The sequence below is a fragment of the Zeus faber genome (assembly GCF_960531495.2).
Source record: "Zeus faber genome assembly, chromosome: 6".
NCBI classification, from domain to species: Eukaryota; Metazoa; Chordata; class Actinopteri; order Zeiformes; family Zeidae; genus Zeus; species Zeus faber.
Window position 1 is genome coordinate 26,036,829 of NC_137201.1, and position 19,373 is coordinate 26,056,201.

At 43.2% G+C, this 19,373-nt stretch overlaps 1 protein-coding gene across 2 annotated transcripts in view; it reads right to left on the reverse strand.

Moving 5' to 3' along the window:
* ap3b2 (adaptor related protein complex 3 subunit beta 2) overlaps window positions 1-9,331 on the reverse strand; it is a gene marked incomplete at both ends in the record, with an annotated part of 42,022 nt that extends 32,691 nt beyond the window's left edge. For both annotated transcript variants that reach the window (XM_080001858.1, XM_080001859.1), the window contains 2 exons: window positions 2,812-2,887; window positions 9,045-9,331. In XM_080001858.1, coding sequence (XP_079857984.1) covers window positions 2,812-2,887; window positions 9,045-9,331 — 363 coding nt within the window. The remainder of the gene's footprint in view (window positions 1-2,811; window positions 2,888-9,044) is intronic.
* Window positions 9,332-19,373: the final 10,042 nt, after the last annotated feature.

The window sequence follows — 19,373 nt, forward strand, 5'->3', positions numbered from 1 at the left end:
GTAAACCTAAACTTAACTATCTCTAAACTTAAACCCAAACTTAACCATCCATCAACTTAAACCTAAACTTAACCATCCATCAACTTAAACCTAAACTTAACCACCTCTAAACTTAAACCTAAACTTAACCATCTCTAACATAATACCTAAACTTAACTATCTCTAAACTTAAACCCAAACTTAACCATCCATCAACTTAAACCTAAACTTAACCATCTCTAACATTAAACCTAAACTTAACCATCTCTAACATTATACCTTAACTTAACCATCTCTAAACTTAAACCTAAACTTAACCATCTCTAACATTATACCTAAACTTAACCATCTCTAACCTTAAACCTAAACGTAACCATCTCTAACATTATACCTAAACTTAACCATCTCTAACATTATACCTAAACTTAACCGTCTCTAACCTTAAACCTAAACTTAACCGTCTCTAACCTTATACCTAAACTTAACCATCTCTAACATTATACCTAAACTTAACCATCTCTAACATTATACCTAAACTTAACCATCTCTAACCTTAAACCTAAACTTAACCATCTCTAACCTTAAACCTAAACTTAACCATCTCTAACCTTAAACCTAAACTTAACCGTCTCTAACATTATACCTAAACTTAACCATCTCTAACATTATACCTAAACTTAACCATCTCTAACCTTATACCTAAACTTGACCATCTCAAACCTTAAACCTAAACGTAACCATCTCTAACCTTAAACCTAAACTTAACCGTCTCTAACCTTAAACCTAAACTTAACAACTTCTAACATTATTCCTAAACTTAACCGTCTCTAACCTTAAACCTAAACTTAACAACTTCTAACATTATTCCTAAACTTAACCGTCTCTAACCTTAAACCTAAACTTAACAACTTCTAACATTATTCCTAAACTTAACCGTCTCTAACCTTAAACCTAAACATAACCATCTCTAACCTTAACCCTTAACTTCACCATCTCTAACCTTAACCCTTAACTTCACCATCTCTAACCAGACATTTGTCAGACCACGGGCGTTTCAGAATAATGGGATGTCACAGGTTTAATGGTTTAATGGTTTAATGGTTTAATGGTTTAATGGTCCGTCCGTCCGGTTGTGAAAAAGCATCAAAGAGCGATGGATGCACTTTCATCTCTTTTTGCCGACAAAGTCCCCGTGTCATTCGGAAGCAACGATCACATTTTTGACGCGATCTGGATCTCGGCGTACAGAGCCGGGGCCTTCACACTCCCCCTCGGTAATCGTTGTGAAATCTAGCCAGATGCTACCTTGGATAGCTACTACATTTTCATCCTCATGAAACCACCATGTCCCAAATGAATGGGTACACATATTGACAAGAGAATATTCAAGAATTCATTAAAATATTAAAGTACACAACGCCCACTGAATTGTTTTTAACCATGACATCGTTTTAGCGGGGTTGTTTTTGTGCATTTATTACCATAATGCATCCGGGCAAAACTACATAACGTAGCCCTACGTTACAATGTCGTGTCTCATATTTTTGAAATAAATGTATATTCATTCATTTTAAACATGACAATAGAAAGAATAGCGAGGGAATGTGGTGATGGAGTATACATTTGTTTTTTACTGTGATTGTGTATTCCAACATTTTATGCTAGGCTAAACCACGCTAAGCCAAGCTAAAATAAGCGAAACTAAGGCCGTTTCTCAATACCAAGTACGCAACGGGACTTGCGGACTTGGTAGTTCAGACTTGGCGAGTTCGACTCGGGAGTACAGACTCCCGGGGACGGGAGGGCGCAGGGCGGTCATTCTGCAATCGGAGCAGCAGCGTACTGGATGACGTCGGCGTGTGACGTCATCGTCTCAGCCCGTCTCGGCAATACGTCTACTCCGGTTATCTTCACTGTGACGTGCATTTACAATAAAACGAAATGTGATATAAAACACAACCCTACCTCTTTTCATTTTCAAAAATATGAATATGTACTGTATGCACTATTAATATGTACTGTAATAATATTTAAAAGTTCCAAGATCTGTAGCCTACATATAAAAGGCCAGTGGCGGGAAAAAGATGGTTGTGGGGGGATATTGGTGTATGAAGGAAGGAGGTGAAACGAGAGCAGACGTTTAAAAAAAAAACTAAAATTTGACTAAACACGAAGTCAATAATGGATCGGACCCGGCTTGCTGCCTGGTGCGAGATGCATTCTGGGAAACTGGGCCGCCCCAAGGCCACACAAGTCACCACCGACGCACCCTCCATAAAATGGGCGGAGCAAGTCCACATCCGGGGCCTTTGGACTGGACTCGGCTTGATGCGGACTTTGAATTGGAACGGTGCTTGGGCTGCGACTGATGACGTTTCACAAGTCGACAGGAGCACAAGCACAGACATGAACGCGGATTGAGAGAGGGCCTTAAGCTAAGCCCAAGTGCACTACTGTAGCAGCCATCTTTAATTGACGTGTTAGGGTAATGAATTATTTTGATAAGAAAAGCACAGAATAAACATGATAATGACATCATAGTTAAAAAATAACTCAGCGGGTCATGTCGTAGGCGTTAGTGCACTTCAATATTTAAACGAATTATTTCACATTCTCTGTGAACATGTGCATCAGTTTGTTTTGCGGTCCACGGGTGGCTTCAAGACGTCAACGGCGTCACGTCGATCCGCCTGGCGGCTAATCCCTGTCCGGGGAATATCAGCGCTTCGCCACCCGCTCCGCTGGTTCTGGCAAACAACCGCCCGGCCACTCGGAGCCATTTCCTCGCGTGAAACCCGCCCAACGTCGCTTTCTCTGGTTTTTCGTACTCACGGCCACGATCCGCTTCATCGCCTCCAACTTCAGGGAGTCTTTGTTGCTGTCCAGCATCTCCTTCAGGTCGTCGTGTCTGGACAGAGGAGGCGGTAAAGTCAGCACCGGGCCCAACGCCACCGTTTACCGCCCGAAACAATGGCTTTCGAAAAAATGAATACAGCGCCAGAATATGTCGAATGACTAAAACCTCAAAAACCCAAAATGCACGCTCCTAGGCCCACACAGCTTGCCTTATATTTTCCTTATGTTTAATTATTATTATTATGTTTAATTATTATTATTATTATTATTATTATTATTGCCAGGATTTAAGTTTGTTACCCCTGTTGGGAAGGAAATGAGACTGCAGGGCTTCAAGAGTCCATCCCGTTCAACCTCATGGGGGGAGTGGTTTATATTGTATTTCCTTTTAACAATAATCTCTAGAGTCTTTTTTTGTATTTATTTCGTACTTACTTGAGCATGTGCACTGGTATTATTTACCCCCCTTTTTTTAATAATATTTAGAGTTAAATCATTTCAGTTTCTGATATTTGTTTCACCCCTCTCGTGTCATTTTGGTTTGGCCATCTCCCTATATAGTATGTTCCCTCCTGGTTCATTTGCTCAGGTCTGTTCGGTGTCTCGTTGTCGTTGAGCTTAACTCCTGTTTAAGTTCTTTTGACCTCATTGTTAGTTTAATCGTACTTTAGTTCATTTGGGGAAGTTTCCCCCTGCGCCTGTTTTGCAACCATCCTCAGCTGATTATATTTATTTGGTCAATAAGTCCGAATTTTGCCTCAATACACCTGCGACTCCTGTGCGTGACGGCCCGGCCCCTCACAGACACAAAGACTGAGGTTGACTAAAAATGTTATGATTATAATCTTGTACACCCACTGACTCGTTTACGTTTCCTCTCGGCGCCACATGTCGCTACAATGTGGGCCCCTCGTCCCCGCGTTTGTTGTTTTCGACCCGGCCACACGAAATGGCCGCGCCCGGGGCCTCGAAAACAACGCGGCTGCATCAGAGCGGACGGGGACGGACGGCGACGCGAGCGGACATCTCCGGCCTCGCCCCCGCCGCGCCCAGCCGCACCCCCAGCCCGCCCCAAAAAGCAACAGATCGTTTAGCGCGAAATAGGGGGCCGGCTGGATGGAACGACGGTTGAACTGACTCCTGGTAGGCATACGTCGTTTGGGCTGTACATCCCGTTGGAGAAATTAAAATATAATAATAATCGCAAAATGTCAAATGGTCTCGCTGCCTCAAAGTGGCCTTCATACACTGCGAAGCGCTGGTATTCAGACTGTGCGGCGCGGAGGAATTGCAGGGATGAGCGAGAAAATTAAATATGACAAAAAAAGGCCTTTAATATATACATATATTAAGCACTGATTTGACATGACTAATTTCAGATGTTTACGCAAATCGCAAAGTTTCCAAATCGAACAGGATAGTTGGAATAATATTGTAATTGCATTTATTTTCATCATTCTTTTTTTCATGAGTCGTGCACCTTTCTGACCCTGTTAACCTGTGTGTGTGTGTGTGTGTGTGTGTGTGTGTGTGAGTGTGAATAGGCAATAAAAGCCACATGACATGACAATGCTCCACCTGGCTAACTATGAACTACGCTAGTTTGCACGCGTCGCTTTTTTTATCTGTACTTTTTGCGAGGGGAGTAAATCGAAATCATGTTTGAATAGCACTGCTGTATAGAGATGTACCAGCACTGCTCTTTGATCGGGGTGTTTTCGGACTAAATAAAATGATGTTTTTCCATTGCATCTTTTCTTAATATCTTTGTTTCACTTGCATTGAGGTGTAGTTCCAAATGACGACGTCTACGGGTTTGACATGTCCTTGTTTGTTGTAACTGTCGTTTTTTAATTTCCCTTATTTCAGCCACCCTTGACTCTTGATTTCATGTAGGTTTTCAATCTCTGTTGTGCGTGGTGAAACCGTATGAATGTGAAACGGGGCGTCGCTGTGAAAAGAGCAAATAGAGGTTCAATTTAAAAACAAAAAAGGGAATTTGCATCGTAAAGCAAATCCCAACATCTATTATAGTGTACTAACCTATGATTTTCTCTGACACTTACAATCTCATTGTGAAAACATGGAATATTTTCCTGTTATTCAAGGTTTTTGTTTTTTTGTTTTTTTTCCCCCCAAGAAGGTCTGAGGGAGACGTGTTTCATTCAGCCGTCTTCACCTTTGTTGTGATTTACATTTTCATTTCTGGTTCTTGTTTAAAGAACATTATTTTCTCATCCCTGGGTAACAAGAAAAAAGAAAAAGGAAAGTCAACGGATTTCAGGCAATGGGCATTTTGCAATAACACACAAAGGAACAATTTGTTTTCAATGTGTTCGGGAGAGATAAAGTTAGTTATTTCTATATAAATATTTTATTGTCCAATAACATCCTCACCGCCCACAATCCCGCTCTCTCTGTTGTTGGATATTTGGAGTGTTGAGCATCTGTGCTGCTGTTTGCGCGCCTCAACTCACAAAGAACTATCAACTACGGGGGGGGGGGAAGAGGCGAACGGGATGAATCCATTAATGAAGTGAATCCTTATGAGACAGAGTGCTTTGTCATTTGGGGCTTTGGATGGAGGGGTGGCGGGGGGAGGGGAGAAGGGGAGGACGGAGGGTGATTAAATAGCTTCTAGGATGACTCTGCAGAGCTCCACGTAGATCCAAACTAGTTTCCAAGGCAACAAAGAATGCAATAAAATGAAGTAAAGTGATTTCCTGCCTTCCCGCAGTGCCCCCGGTTGCAGCCGACGGTGTTTTCCACAAAAGACGTTGACACTCAGCGTGAACCTCGCAGGTGCATCCAGGATCGTGGCGCCTATAATTATTATTATTATTATTATGATTATTATTATTATCTGACTAATAAAGGAAGGAATCTCTGTCGGTATGTCCTTTGATTATCTCGACAGCCCGTCATCCCATCTACTTCACACCTGGCGGGCGTATCGCCGGGGACCCAGGGACGCACAGTGTCGAATTTGGTGCGATTTAGACAGGCAATACGAATAAAGTTTGAATAAACGAGCAAACAGCGCGCCGGTTATTGTTTAACAAGGATAAACAAATTCGGGGGTGGAGCAATGAAGCCTCCCTTTGGTCAATAAAATGCGTTGTAACAGAGTGAAAGGCAGTGATAAATAGCCCCCCCCCCCCCGTGCTCAAGGCTGAAGCGCCCGTGCAGGACAGGAAGCAGCTGGACCGTGGGGCGCATGGCAGGTGAGCGGGACGCTGTGCAAACAGCAGCACGGCGAGGGAGGACAGCGATAAGGAGGCGTCAGGATTGGTCAGATACGGACTGGGATGTGAAAGTGTTGTTTTGTAAAAGGATTATTAGTGCTGGATTTGTTGATATTGTGACGCAAGATGAGCGGTGTTTCCCTCACAGGAAAAGACAATTATTCCTATGAAAGTTGGAGGGAAAAAATGAAACTAAATGAAAAAATGACAATATTAATTATTAATATTAATGCAATATTAAATTATGTTTGGTAATAGATTTAGGTAGGGAATTGGTTTGGTAATAGGTTAATTCCACCATAGTATCATTTGATTGTATTATATATAGAGTATACAGTCCCACCACCATATAATATAATACAATTCATATTTGCAGCTTGCAATCTGTGCATATTATCACCGACTTTATAATTAAGTAACTCTGAATTGATTTGAGTGAAAGCTTGTCTGTGTGTGTGCATCCGAAATCGGATAAGTGTCTAGTGCTGACGTGGGAATAAGAGATACAGTCGGCTTTATCAGACACCTCAAAGAATCACTCGATTCACCAAATTGACTTAGATTAGCACCTGACAAATATATAAATAACAACCCCGTGTGGGAAGGCTGCCCACTTTCAAACAAATGCGTTTCTGTTTGAGGAGAAGATGAGATCAATTTTTGCAGAAGGCAATATTAACCTTCTGAGGTTACTGATGAGGCATTTAGGAAAGCTCCGGGCGGAGTTTCTCACCCTGAGGACAGGCACCCTCAGGGTGAGAAACCCCGGAGCTTTCCTAAATGAAAGTGCGAGACAGTGATTCATTCCTTTGTGTGAAATGATGCACCTGAGGGACACCCGGCTGAAAAAGAAGCAAAATGCTAAAGTCAGCCATGAGAATCTAACTGAATCTAACTGAATACAACACCTTTCCCCGTCCTCACATCTCTCCAGCTCTGTTGCAAAACCTAAAATACGGAGCAGTTGGTGCCATGGGCTTCATAATGGCTACCAATGTCAAAAGAAAGCCCTTAATGGTGTCTAGAATAACAGCAAATCAGTTTCAAAGACACATCCCTGGGGAGTAATCTATGGAGGTCCTGTAAGTTCAATATTTGGTGGAATTCAAAGTATAAAGCTATTTAAGTAATAACTGCTTAAAAGGGTTAAAAAGGTATTTCCCTTGGACCATCGGCACTAGAAGAGGAACCTCGTTTACCTTGTTACCCACAGGCCAAAGTAAATACAATTTTTTCTTAATACATCATATATACGGTATATAGAGATATGCCTATTTATCTTGCTTACAAAGTTTAGGGACCCGGTGCGACGCTTGGCTCCCTGTGAGAGTGGTTTGTAGTTTAGCAGCTTTTGAGGGACTTCCCACCCTCATTATCTCACTAACAGACAAACAACAGCAAAACAACTCATAGCCAACCGACTTAATGAGAAATGAATGTGCATGCACCAAAGATATGATTTAAATATATTTCCGATTTCAACTTGGACTCATAATTATTTGTCATTATTTTTAAAGATGGATATGTCGTTATGGGGCAGATTGTAGTGACTGTATGTGATGGTGGCACATTAGGTAAAAACACGAGAGTGAGGTTCACCCAGAGGTCCAGAAGTAGCTTAAAAAAAAACAAAAAACCTTTAGGTTTAAATAAAGTATATGCTATTGTGTGTGTGCGTGCGTGCGTGCTGCGTGCTGCGTGCATGCGTGCGTGCGTGTGTGTGCGTGTGCGCTTGTGTGTGTGTGTGTTGATGTTCCATGTACCATCCAACAACGTGTGTCTGTCGGGCTGACTGGAACCTGACACTAACCCTACACCCGCTCTCTCGTTTCCTTGGATTTGATGTCGTCCGGCTAATCAACAATTTACAACGAGGTCTGAATTATTTAACCGCCTCTGTTGTACAACAGAACAGGTCAGGTTACCTGCGCCTCAAGCCAGGACTCCAGCCACACTGCCCGCTCCGACTGGAAAATCTCCATGGAGGTGCACTGGTCATTAAGAATACAACCCTCCATGGGGGGCCTTTCATTCTTTTTAGTGTGTTACACTCTGTCAAGGCAGTAGCTGTATTTCCATTCAGGATGCACCGATCCCAAAGTATAAGCTCATACAAAGGAACAAAACCATCTATTGCGTCTACTAATAAGTAATTTTTCTCCGTCTGAGAAGTCTCACTTGCTTCCGTGTCCCAAAAAAGAAGAAAACTTACTACGTTTCTGCCCGATATATGATATTGGTACGGTATTCGGTATTGGCCGTGAATCATTCATTTCCATTTCTACCAACTTCCAGACGCTGCAGCCTCTGATGAGGAGGGAGCTCCTGCAAGACGCCTTCACACTACGGCTGAGCTTGGCCCGTCGACGCTCGCTCATCTGGCGGAGAAATCCGACGGCATTGTTGCCTTTCACGCATGGTTAAAACACGCCCATCCGAGTGTCATGTTCCATCTCTAGAGAACTATACATACAGAGGGTTCAGACCCCAGGAAATTTCACGGGGAAATGTATGGCCTAATAAAAGCCTTAATGTGTACTGACCGGCCGTAAGCAATCATAAAACCCCTCTGCATAATTTATTTCAAACCAACATCTAGTCACTGCTATATTTAAGTGTGCTGGAACAATGTGTGGCTAAATCGGTTTGCTCCCTCAGCTTGTCTGATTTACCTGTCAAGTGTGATTTCTTCATGCCACAGTGGCATGCGTGCGTGGCAGTCACAGTTCCAGGAGCACGAGAGCATTTCATCGGGCTTTTCACAAAATCAATCACCAAAGTTTGATCACCTGTGAAATTCTCACAAAATGCTTATAATCCCAGTCATCTAAACAGTTAAGGTTATGGAAAGATAATTCTCGTGGTACACTGTGGCACCCAGTGCCGGCTAAATGACAGCGCGTTCAGATGTGGATGTATGTACATGTAAATGGTCGACACAGGCCTCCTCCCCTGGCGTCCTACCGCAGCAGTTGGGTTTGCCCGCTAGTTATGCCGCCGCCTTCCTCCAGCGGGGCCCGCTCCTCCTGATCCCCCGCTCCTCCGCCGCCTCCCAACCCGCCGCCGCCCGCCGACCGGAGTTGCCGGAGCTCGTCGGGTTGCAGGGCATTGTACCAGGTCTGCTGCCCGCCGTCAGGGGTCAGCACCGGGCTCTTGGCCTCCTCCTGAAACCCCTGAACCTGGCTCTGGACGGTCTTCACCATGTTCACCGCGTTGACCGGCAACTGCAGCAGCTTCTGCATCGGAGTCATCCTGGAAGCGGGCGTCCACGGAGAAGGTCCACGGAGAAGGACCTGAATCCAACCACGAGGTGCAACAACCTGTTGTTTCCAAGGCACGCGTCGGGAGCAGGAGTAGCTGTCAGTTGTGTTGCACCGGCCCTCAGCGCAGTGGCGATAACCGGGGGAGGCGTGTGAAGTTATCTGGATCCGACCAAACACGATTTATCACTTGGCTAACGGTGTCCCGAGGGGGCTTGGTTTGGAGGCAGCGTTGTCGATACTCCCGTCCCCCGAAAGGCGAATTACATCCAGCCGCGCAGATCTCGGAACGACGGGCATTTCCTCAACAGATGCTTCAGCGGCCGTTGAAAGCCTTTTCCATCCTCGCAGATCCTATCTCCGTGCAGATCCACTGGAGCCCCGGCGCCGCTGTGGAGCTGTGTGTGTGTGTGTGTGTGTGTGTGTGTGTTGCTCCCGGTGAGGCAGAGAGAGCGGCCGCCTGCTCAATGGATGCCTGGATAAGAGAGAGGGGTGTGGAGTTTTGTTTGCCACGACCTCTCTCCTCACGGCTCCGCCTCTTCCTCCCCTGGTTCCGTCTCATGCGTCTCTCTTGGGAGAGTGCACCACTCCGTCTCTTTACCCCCTCTCCCTTTCACCTGGTGTCTCCCCTCCCTCTGTCCCTCTCTCTCTCCCTCTCTCTCTCTCTCTCTCTCTGTTTTTTTTTGTTTTTTTGTTATCGTGCCGCCGCGCTCCTCAGTCTATTTTCTGTTTCTCTCTTTCTTCCAGCTGAGGATCTGGCGTTTTGTTCTGCTGTTCTGTTCCGGTGACACACAGCCTCTCCTACCATCGCTACGTCAACCCCCTCCCCACGCACGCACGCGCACCACGCACGCACAGACACACGCACACACACACACACACACACTCCTGCGTCGTTCAGTCATCTTAGCTCCACCTCTCACATTCACGTGTAAATTCTCTGGTCCATTTCATTTTGTCCCTCCTCCCTCTCTCTCCCCTCTCTCTCTCTCTCTCTCTCTCTCCCTCCCTCCTGCTTTGAAGGCGAGCTCTCTTGCAGACGTGTCTGTTTCCCAGCTTGCGTCTTTCATCTAACTGAGAGCCTATGGAGACCATCCTTTATTCATGATTTCATATTCTATTTTTTCACGCACGTTCCCTCGCTTTTTCTCTTGCTTTTTAACGTTCCGATTTTTGTTCTTTTTCTCCTTTTTCTTAGCGGCCTCCTCTCTTCTTACATGACTCAGCTTTCACGGCAATGTCGTGATGGGGGATCTCTCTCTCTCTCTCTCTCTCTTCTCTTCTCTTCTATCTCTCTCTCTCCTCTCTCCCTCTCTTCTCTCTCACACACACGCTCCTTTTGTGTTCCTACTTTATACAGTATCTCGACCCTGAAGCCTTAAGTAATGTTGTGCAAGCCAGGACAACAATACCTCCAGCTCACTAGATTTGGAGCAACATCAGGCTCATTTCCATACTCATTTGACATTCAGAAAAATGTATTTGAAATTCAGAATAATTAATCAGAGCGTGCCTTCTGTCAAAGTAATCTTTTCTTTAATACAGACTGACATTGCCAACTTTCCTCTTTCATGTATTTTGTCAGTACGAGTTATTTTGTCATGAGCTCGAATGTGTCTTTGATGTTCAACACCGACATCATTTCGTTTTTGATTGTTTTGTTTTTTTTATATGTAAAGTTAAAACTCAGTGTCTGAATTTGCTTCAGTTTGGGACTTACTATATAAATAAGCACTTTCAACAGCTCCACCGCTGCCAAGTCTCCTGTCGTCTGTGATATCCTACAATGACCACCACTTTTTCAATTAATGTCTGCCCCCTAGAATGAAAATACAAGGACCTATTATTGGCCTCCACATCACTAGTTCTGTTTCTATACAGTTTAAATATTTTTAGGGTGGAGTTTTTCTTAAATAGGGATAGTCTTTCAGCAGGTGGCATTGGCTCACATTCTGTGGTCAGACAAACACTCCATTTCCTTCGCAGCTCAGTGTGCATCATCAGCAATTTATATAAATCGAACATGCACGACAGAATAGAGGCACTTTTGTTAATAGAGTCCATCAAACAGTGTATACAATATATGGTAGACAAAACAGAAAAACAAACAATATATAGAAAACGCAAAACAAAAACAGATTCTTGCTTGAAATGCCATGGTCTAATAATATACATCTAGAGTCATTATTAATCTCCCAAGATCCGACATACTCTGCATCACAGAGACGTCAATTTATCCACAGAGCTCGGGCACATGGACCATCAGAGACATTTCCATGGAAACAGGCATGTAAAGAAGAGGTCAGTTTTGTCTATACGGTTTACAGATGAACTACTTCATCTACTATTGCTGCCTCCTCAGGATCTGTTTAATCCCCTGCAAACATGGGAAGTCACAGAGATGACCCTGCACCAAAGTGACTCATTGGGTGAGGTTATGTATACAGTACATAGGGGCTATCGATAAGGATACTTACTATATGTCATTTTTTGTCCACAATTCAGACTGGTCCTCTATTATCTGCAATAAATTAGCTCCCTCTACTGGCAAAGAGAGCACAGTTGGTGTAAAGATCATTCCTGTTTTCACTGGTGAAACAGGGAAACAATGAAATGTTTGAGCGTTTGTGCTTCCATTCATTCTGTATTACAAGCTACCATGCAGTTGCTGCCAATGCAGGAAGCTTCTGTTAGTGGTCGACTATCACCTCAAACAGAGAACAGTAACAGCCCCATGTCACATTAAGTTAAGCTTTAATTATCACAGATAGAACATGTGCCCCAATATCTAATTTGTACAGAGGTAAACATGCCAAAAAGTGCAAATCCCACGTCTATATCAGATAGACATGGGATTTGTAAATATCAGCTTACAGCTTTAGGCGTTGCTTCTCCAAACATCTAATAAGTAGACAAATATTTCCAATAAATTATAATAATATATTTAGACTCTTTTAGTTGAGGATGGTGATTACTAAAACAAAGGTATGGTAGTGTTCTCCCACCAATGTAAATGAGCCACATGCTTTAAATTCTTTAAATTCTAAAAATCTCTAAATTCTCAGAAAACCTCAGTAAAGCAATATCAACAACAATGTGTACAGTGCAATGACAATATGATATTATATTATATGATATTATAATTAAATAACATACACCGGAGAATCTACCAATTTCAACAACGTATTTGTTCGGGTATTTAACCATATGGAAAATATTTAAAAATATATGACCTGTAGTATATACCTGTTTAAAAAACACACATTTCAGCAGGTACATTTGTTTTTTATTTTATTAATCTCAATATTCCGAAGAAGTGAGTGGGATATTCACTCCTCCCAAGGCTAATCTTACTCTTAACTTTCTGAGAGATCCGTCTGTTTCTGACAGAGCAAATAATGATGTCCAAATGCACCAGCTCGCCCCTTTCACAGCTACACCACCTCTTTCCAAGGTCAACCTGTAAACCCAGATTAAAAAATAATAATAATAAAGATAAATTGCCGCGTGCACTAGAGTGCCATGGAGTCAATCTAACAAAAGAAAACAAGTTTTATATTGGCACAACAGCCACATGATGAACTACTTTTTACAATCACAATTTCCAACACTAGAACCGGTATTCACTCAACGTAAGCTCCTCTCGATAATGTAAATTAACCTTCAAAATCATTGTCTATTCAACGTATTTGAACAAATCACAAAGATATGAGTCCTTATCAAAACACTGAGTCTCCTTGTATTATTTATTGGTTAAGACCAACCTTTTACCCTCAGAAAAAGTCAGAATTATTAAGAGTATTATCACCATTATCAGACTGTTATCTAGAATCACTGTCTACGCCACTGAAACATAACAACTATGAAACTATGATCACTTTTGTCCAGCCTCTGGCGTTGCTACCGTCTTGTAAATGAAATAACGGTGAAGTGCAACAAACAATCATTTTGCTGGGAGGACCCCCGGCCGGTCCCCGGACCACACCTTGAGCACCACTCTCCTACATGACATCACGATATTCCGGAAGCAAGCGAGTGTGCTTAGATGGTAATTACAGTGACCCGTAATAGCTGTACACAACATGTATCCATGCCCACATGGACGTTTCACTATTTTTCACGGCGACGTCCCTTGTGCTTGGCGCTGTCCACGGGAGGCGGGGTGCTGAAACGTCAGCTCGGCGCTCCGGAGCTCGGGCCGGGCCTGCGCTCCACAGGCCCTCTCCCACGATTCAGCATCACAAACCGGACAAATCGCAACCAAGCACGCCCTTAAAGCCTGACTACTTTCCACGGACACGGGCGGGAAAGGGCCCCCGATAACGCCACGACATTGAGTCGTTACCCATTCGGGGGGAGGTCCTTGAGATGAAGTCGCGGCGAGGGGTGGTTGTTTGAAAGGCTGAGATTCAGTTCCCAACCTCGGACTTACGTGTTCATGCCAATCGGGGTTGGGGGTTTGGGGGGGGAGGTTGTGCGTGATCTTTTTTTTTTTTTTTTGTGCAGAACGACACTCAAAACACACGCAGGACGCTACGACCACACCGCACCTCCCCCCCCCCCCCCCCCCCCCCATTGGACCCCCCATAATAACACTCCCAGTCGGACACGCACGACGGCCGCTCGGCGTCCCACGCTCCATCCCCGTCGTACCTCTTGTAGTCGGAGGAGAAGATCCCTCCGCTCGCCGGGTCGTGGCCGTATTCCGGCTCCCCGACGCTGGAGGAGCCGCCTTTCTCGTCGCCGAAGGCTGAGCTGGCGGACATGGCTGCGGCTTCTCCGGGGCTGGCGATGGAGACGGCGATTCCGAGCGGCGGCCGGGATTTAGGCTCTTAAAGGCGCACAGGCGGCGCTGCCTCCGCGAGCGGCGAGGGATAGCGGCCGACCGAAAAGAAACCAAAATAAATAAATAACTAGAGAACGGACGGATCGTTTTGAACGAACCGTTTCTCGGCTTCGAAACGTACCGGGTCTGCGGCGCTCCGGTACCAAGTTTCCATCCCTCCGCTCGATCGCCAATGCACGCGCGGCGCAAACGGCCAGAGATGGCGACGCAAACGCGATTGCAAAAAATCGAAAAGTAGAAAATGGAATCACTGCAGTTACTAGAAGAGGAAAAAAGATTCAAAAGTCACCGTCTTTAAATGGTATGTATCGTGTACATCTATGTTTTTAGTCGTGAATAAATGAGAAATGACACGAATGCTTCAGTAGGAAAGTGCATCTGCATGTCCTCCTGTCCTCCGTCGGCCTCACAAGATGCAACGACACTCCAGTCCAAAAAGTCGAACCCGAAGAAAAAGTCGATACGGGACATTTCTCAGCGCTGACTCGAAACGAACGACGCACCCGACGGAGTCGTTCTTCCCACGACTATGACGACTATGGTCTGTGCGTTTTTGTCGTCAGCTGGGAGGGGCGGGGCTATAGTGGTGACGTGGTTATTGTTGCTCTTTTTTTTTTTTTTTTCGGCTTTTCGATGGATTGAAAAAGAGATCCTGAGACTGGGATCGCGAGTTTTCCGCCTATAAGCGCTTCCCGGGATGGTTTCGTCGGCCTAGAAAATATGTTGAGAATTGCGTTGAATGTTAAATGCGCCTTATCTCAGAAGTTTTGATTCAGAAATAATTTTCTCGTAAAACAAAAAAAAACAAACAAACAAAAAAAACATGTAACATAACAGACACACAAACAATCGCAGAAGAAATATAAGATATTAATATAGAAAAATATAAAATACAAAAAAGCCATATTTTAAAGCCGTATTTTCTGCTGCAATAAAAAAAATCTGGAAAATAAACTGCGCTATAATAGAACTATAACACATATATACTTATATATAACACTATGATTTATACAAAATGTAGAACATGATGGTTTGAGCGATCATTTGTTGAGCAGTGTCGCCCTCCTGCGGGTCATATTGAATGTTTCACAAATAAACGGGACTAGAATCGCGTATAAACATTTAGTGATTCGAAAGTCATCCAAAAATATCCATCCATCCATCCATCCATCCATCCATCCATTCTTCCATCCCTCTCTCGCTCTCTCTGACTTTCCTGTGGTTTGTCTTTATTTTTGTTGTTTATTGGTTCCTTCAAAACCAAGTTTCTGCTGTTGTGACATGACTTACTGAAGATAAAGGAACCTTAAAGGTCTCTCTCTCTCTCGCTCTCTTTTTATATATATATATATATATATACATTTCTATATGTATATATATATATATATATATATATATATATATATATATATATATATATATATATATATATATACACACATATATATATATATTTACATATAGAAATGTATATATATATATATATATATATATATAGAAAGACAAAGAGAGCGAGAGGGGGAGAGAGATCGATATAGATAGATAGATAGATAGATAGATAGATAGATAGATAGATAGATAGATAGATAGATATAGATATAGATATAGATATATGCGTGTGTGTGTGTGTAGATTATTTGCAGAAGTTCATCTGATTGGAGGGGAGGATACCGTGGATACTTCAAATATTAATTTTCGGTGATATATATATATATATATATATATATATATATATATATATAATTATTTTTTATTTTTATTTTACGTTTCAAAATAAAATAAATAAATAAAGCCAGTACTATAGCTAGTTATTTTTGTGTGGAACAGGTATTAACAGTATTTTTAAACGCATAAGTAAAAATAGTAAAATAACTTATTGAAATAAAACCTCACAGTCAGACCAGTGCGTTGCGTGCCTTCGCTTTGTGAACCTGACGTGACAGCGGGTGCGCTCCTTTTCAGCCAGGGCACCTCCCGGCGAGGGAGGAGCATAGGATATCGCTCACGTGGAGGGCGAAACAACTGCAAAACTTAACAAAAAAAAGACTCGGCTCCCTTCGTTCCTACAAACGGGTCGTTCAAAAGAACCGCATCGTTCGTGAACCGCCCAACACGACCCGGCGCGAGTGGAGAAGTTCGCCATAAAGAGGGACACGCCCATCCCGGGGGCTTCTTTTCCAAGCGCCCTGACGCCTTGATTTATAACACGCTTTACTCGAACAGTTCTATGGAGCGTCACCTCGTGTTTCTATGGGAAAGGCTGCGTAGCTGCGCGCAGTTGAAAGATAGGACTCCCGCGCCGACGCGTCCGGTGGACTTCCACCGTGATACCGTAATGCCGCGGTTCGCGTGTGCGTGTTGAAACGTAGGGGGGGCGTACCGAGCCAAGAACAACAACAACAGCGGGTTGGGGCCAAATTATTATCGCGCTAGCAAAAATATGATCAATCCAAGATGAATCTGAAACCGTATCTAATGTTTGTTCATTGGATGCTGGAAGAACGTGTCCAGGAGCTACATCCGGGCGTGTCTGACCGGCAGAGGGTAAACGTCTGAGCGGTGTCATTCAAATCTATGAAGAAAATGCCCATCTCTTCTGTCTGTATTCACTTTTTTCGCACCAAGTATGCAATACATATCTCGTGCTCTCTGTCCTCTATGCTGTGTTATCATTTTTTTTTTGTTTTAATCAGATGACAAGCTACTAAACACCCATAAACGTCTTATCACTCCTGAAACGCTCACAGTAACAGCTCACAAAATCGCAGGGTGACGTCACTGAGCATCCCGGAAATGAAAATCATGGAATTCATATTCCGAACCCGGAATTTCGTGGCTTGCGAACCAGACGAATCTGCAGCTCATGTTTCATTTGCTCTGCAGAATACATCTGGCCGCCCTCCCATTCAAACAGATTTCCACCCGACCTTGCCGAGGTCGGGCCAATCACGACCTGTGGCAGTTCCGCCTGCCACAAGCCACCCGAGTGGTGTTTCTAGGGCCCTCCGACACAGAGACACAGGCAATGGGGTTTAAAACGCACCAGTTTTATTGTACAGAGTGGGCAAGGTGGAACAAGACCGGAGCAGATGGAAAACATGTCACGCCAGGGGCTCCTCTCCTGTGTGTGTTTGGGGATGGAGGTTTTACTTGTTGCTCGTTGATTGCTCTAAAGAGCAACAGGCATACAGCCACCCTGATCCCCCCAATGGCCTAGAGCCAAGGCAAATGTGGCTGCTTAAACCAAGCCACACAACCTTTTATCCAATATGGGGCGGGTTTGATACGATGACAATGCAGAGGAGAGCCGCTGATGCACCTTACCAAGATGGCCACTGGAACGGTCCATTGAATCCACTATCGTGACAATATTCAACGAACTGAATGGTATATTTTCTCTAAAAAAGCTTTTGTTGTTGTTGGTAAAAGTTGAGTTCATCTGGTAGTTTTTTCACCTGGTTCCATGCTTAAAACTCTTTATAGAAGGATTTTCCGAAACGTCAATGGAGTGAACGGATGGGAAATTCACTTCCGGAAACGGAGCGGTTCAAAAAGTGGGTCGTCACTGTTGAGCTCTATGTCAAAAGAGCCTGGTCATAAAAAAATAAAATCAAAGAGCCTGTTCATAAAACAAATCCAGCTAATTCAGTCAGTCAGTGTAAAATGAGAATATTGTGCGGTCATGTGATTCTGTATGTATTTTCAGTCTAAGGATTTTAACTAAATGGACTAATGAGTGATGATAGAGAGGTTCATTGCAAGTGTCCATTAATAGGCAGTAGCACACTGCATTATAAAAGTATTTTAGTGTTTAGGAATTGTAAAGCAATCCAAGCGGACCAATCACAGTTCTGAGGACTGTCTAATTTTTATGCATTTTCAATTGCATTCCAGACTAGGCTGAACCCTAAAGGTCCATTTAAGTAACTACTTTTTAAAAGTTGCAAATTGAGTTGAGATGCGTTACACCAAAATAGATAGTTGTAGTTGATAGTTGTGGCTCCAGGTTGTTACTTATACAGTATAAATTCTTATATATAATTACAGAGACTAAATAATTTAGTTTAATATATTTGAATGCAGATAAATCAGTGCATCCTGTGTGGCTCACTTCCGTAATGTGGTTTTGTGTTTGTGTTTTCTGTTAATGCGCTTGTGTTTTCGGTTAATGCGTTTGTGTTTTCCATTAATGTTTTTGTGTTTTCTGTTAATGCGTTTGTGTTTTCCGTTCATGCGTTTGTGTTTTCCGTTCATGGGTTTGTTTTCCGTTAATGCGTTTGTGTTTTCTGTTAATGCGTTTGTGTTTTCCGTTAATATGTTTGTGTTTTCCGATAATGCGTTTGTGTTTTCCGATAATGCGTTCGTGTTTTTTGCTAATGTGCTTGTGTTTTCTGTTAATGTGTTTGTGTTTTCCGTTCATGCGTTTGTGTTTTCCGTTCATGCGTTTGTTTTCCGTTAATGCGTTTGTGTTTATTGTTAATGCGTTTGTGTTTTCCGTTAATATGTTTGTGTTTTCAGATAATGCGTTTGTGTTTTCCGATAATGCGTTCATGTTTTTTGCTAATGTGCTTGTGTTTTCTGTTAATGTGTTTGTGTTTTCCGTCAATGCGTTTGTGTTTTTCGTTAATGTGTTTGTGTTTTCCGTTAATGCGTTTGTGTTTTCCGTGAATGCGTTTGTGTTTGTTTGTTTTAATTTGCAAATCATTTTGGCACGCAGTTCGTTTGACACGTCTGGATTTTCAGCGTGTTTTCTAAATACTGCGCATGTCTTGTCATGTTGGTGAAGATGTATTCTTAATTTGCTAGTGTTTTGTCCATTTGCATATGTTTTCTTAAATTGCGGTGCGTTGAGCTCTCTGAATACCAGAGTATTCTTCTCTGACAACAACAAAAAAGTCCAGTTTGCAGCGGTAAACATGTCTCAGGGCTCAACTATGTAAAAGCGAAAGCTGTTGGCCTGTAGTCATAGCAGGCTCTTTCATACTGACTTCTCTCCAACAAATCACAGCACACTCAACCAGGCAAGCCTGTGCAAGTCAAAGTTTATACACGGGTATACAGAGCAAATCCAGCAGGATACTCACAAACCAGCCTATACTCCATTTAAATAGAGTACAATTATCACCTGGTCCTCAGTAATCCCACTTTACCAACTATCACTTCTGTATATTACCCTGAACAGATTGA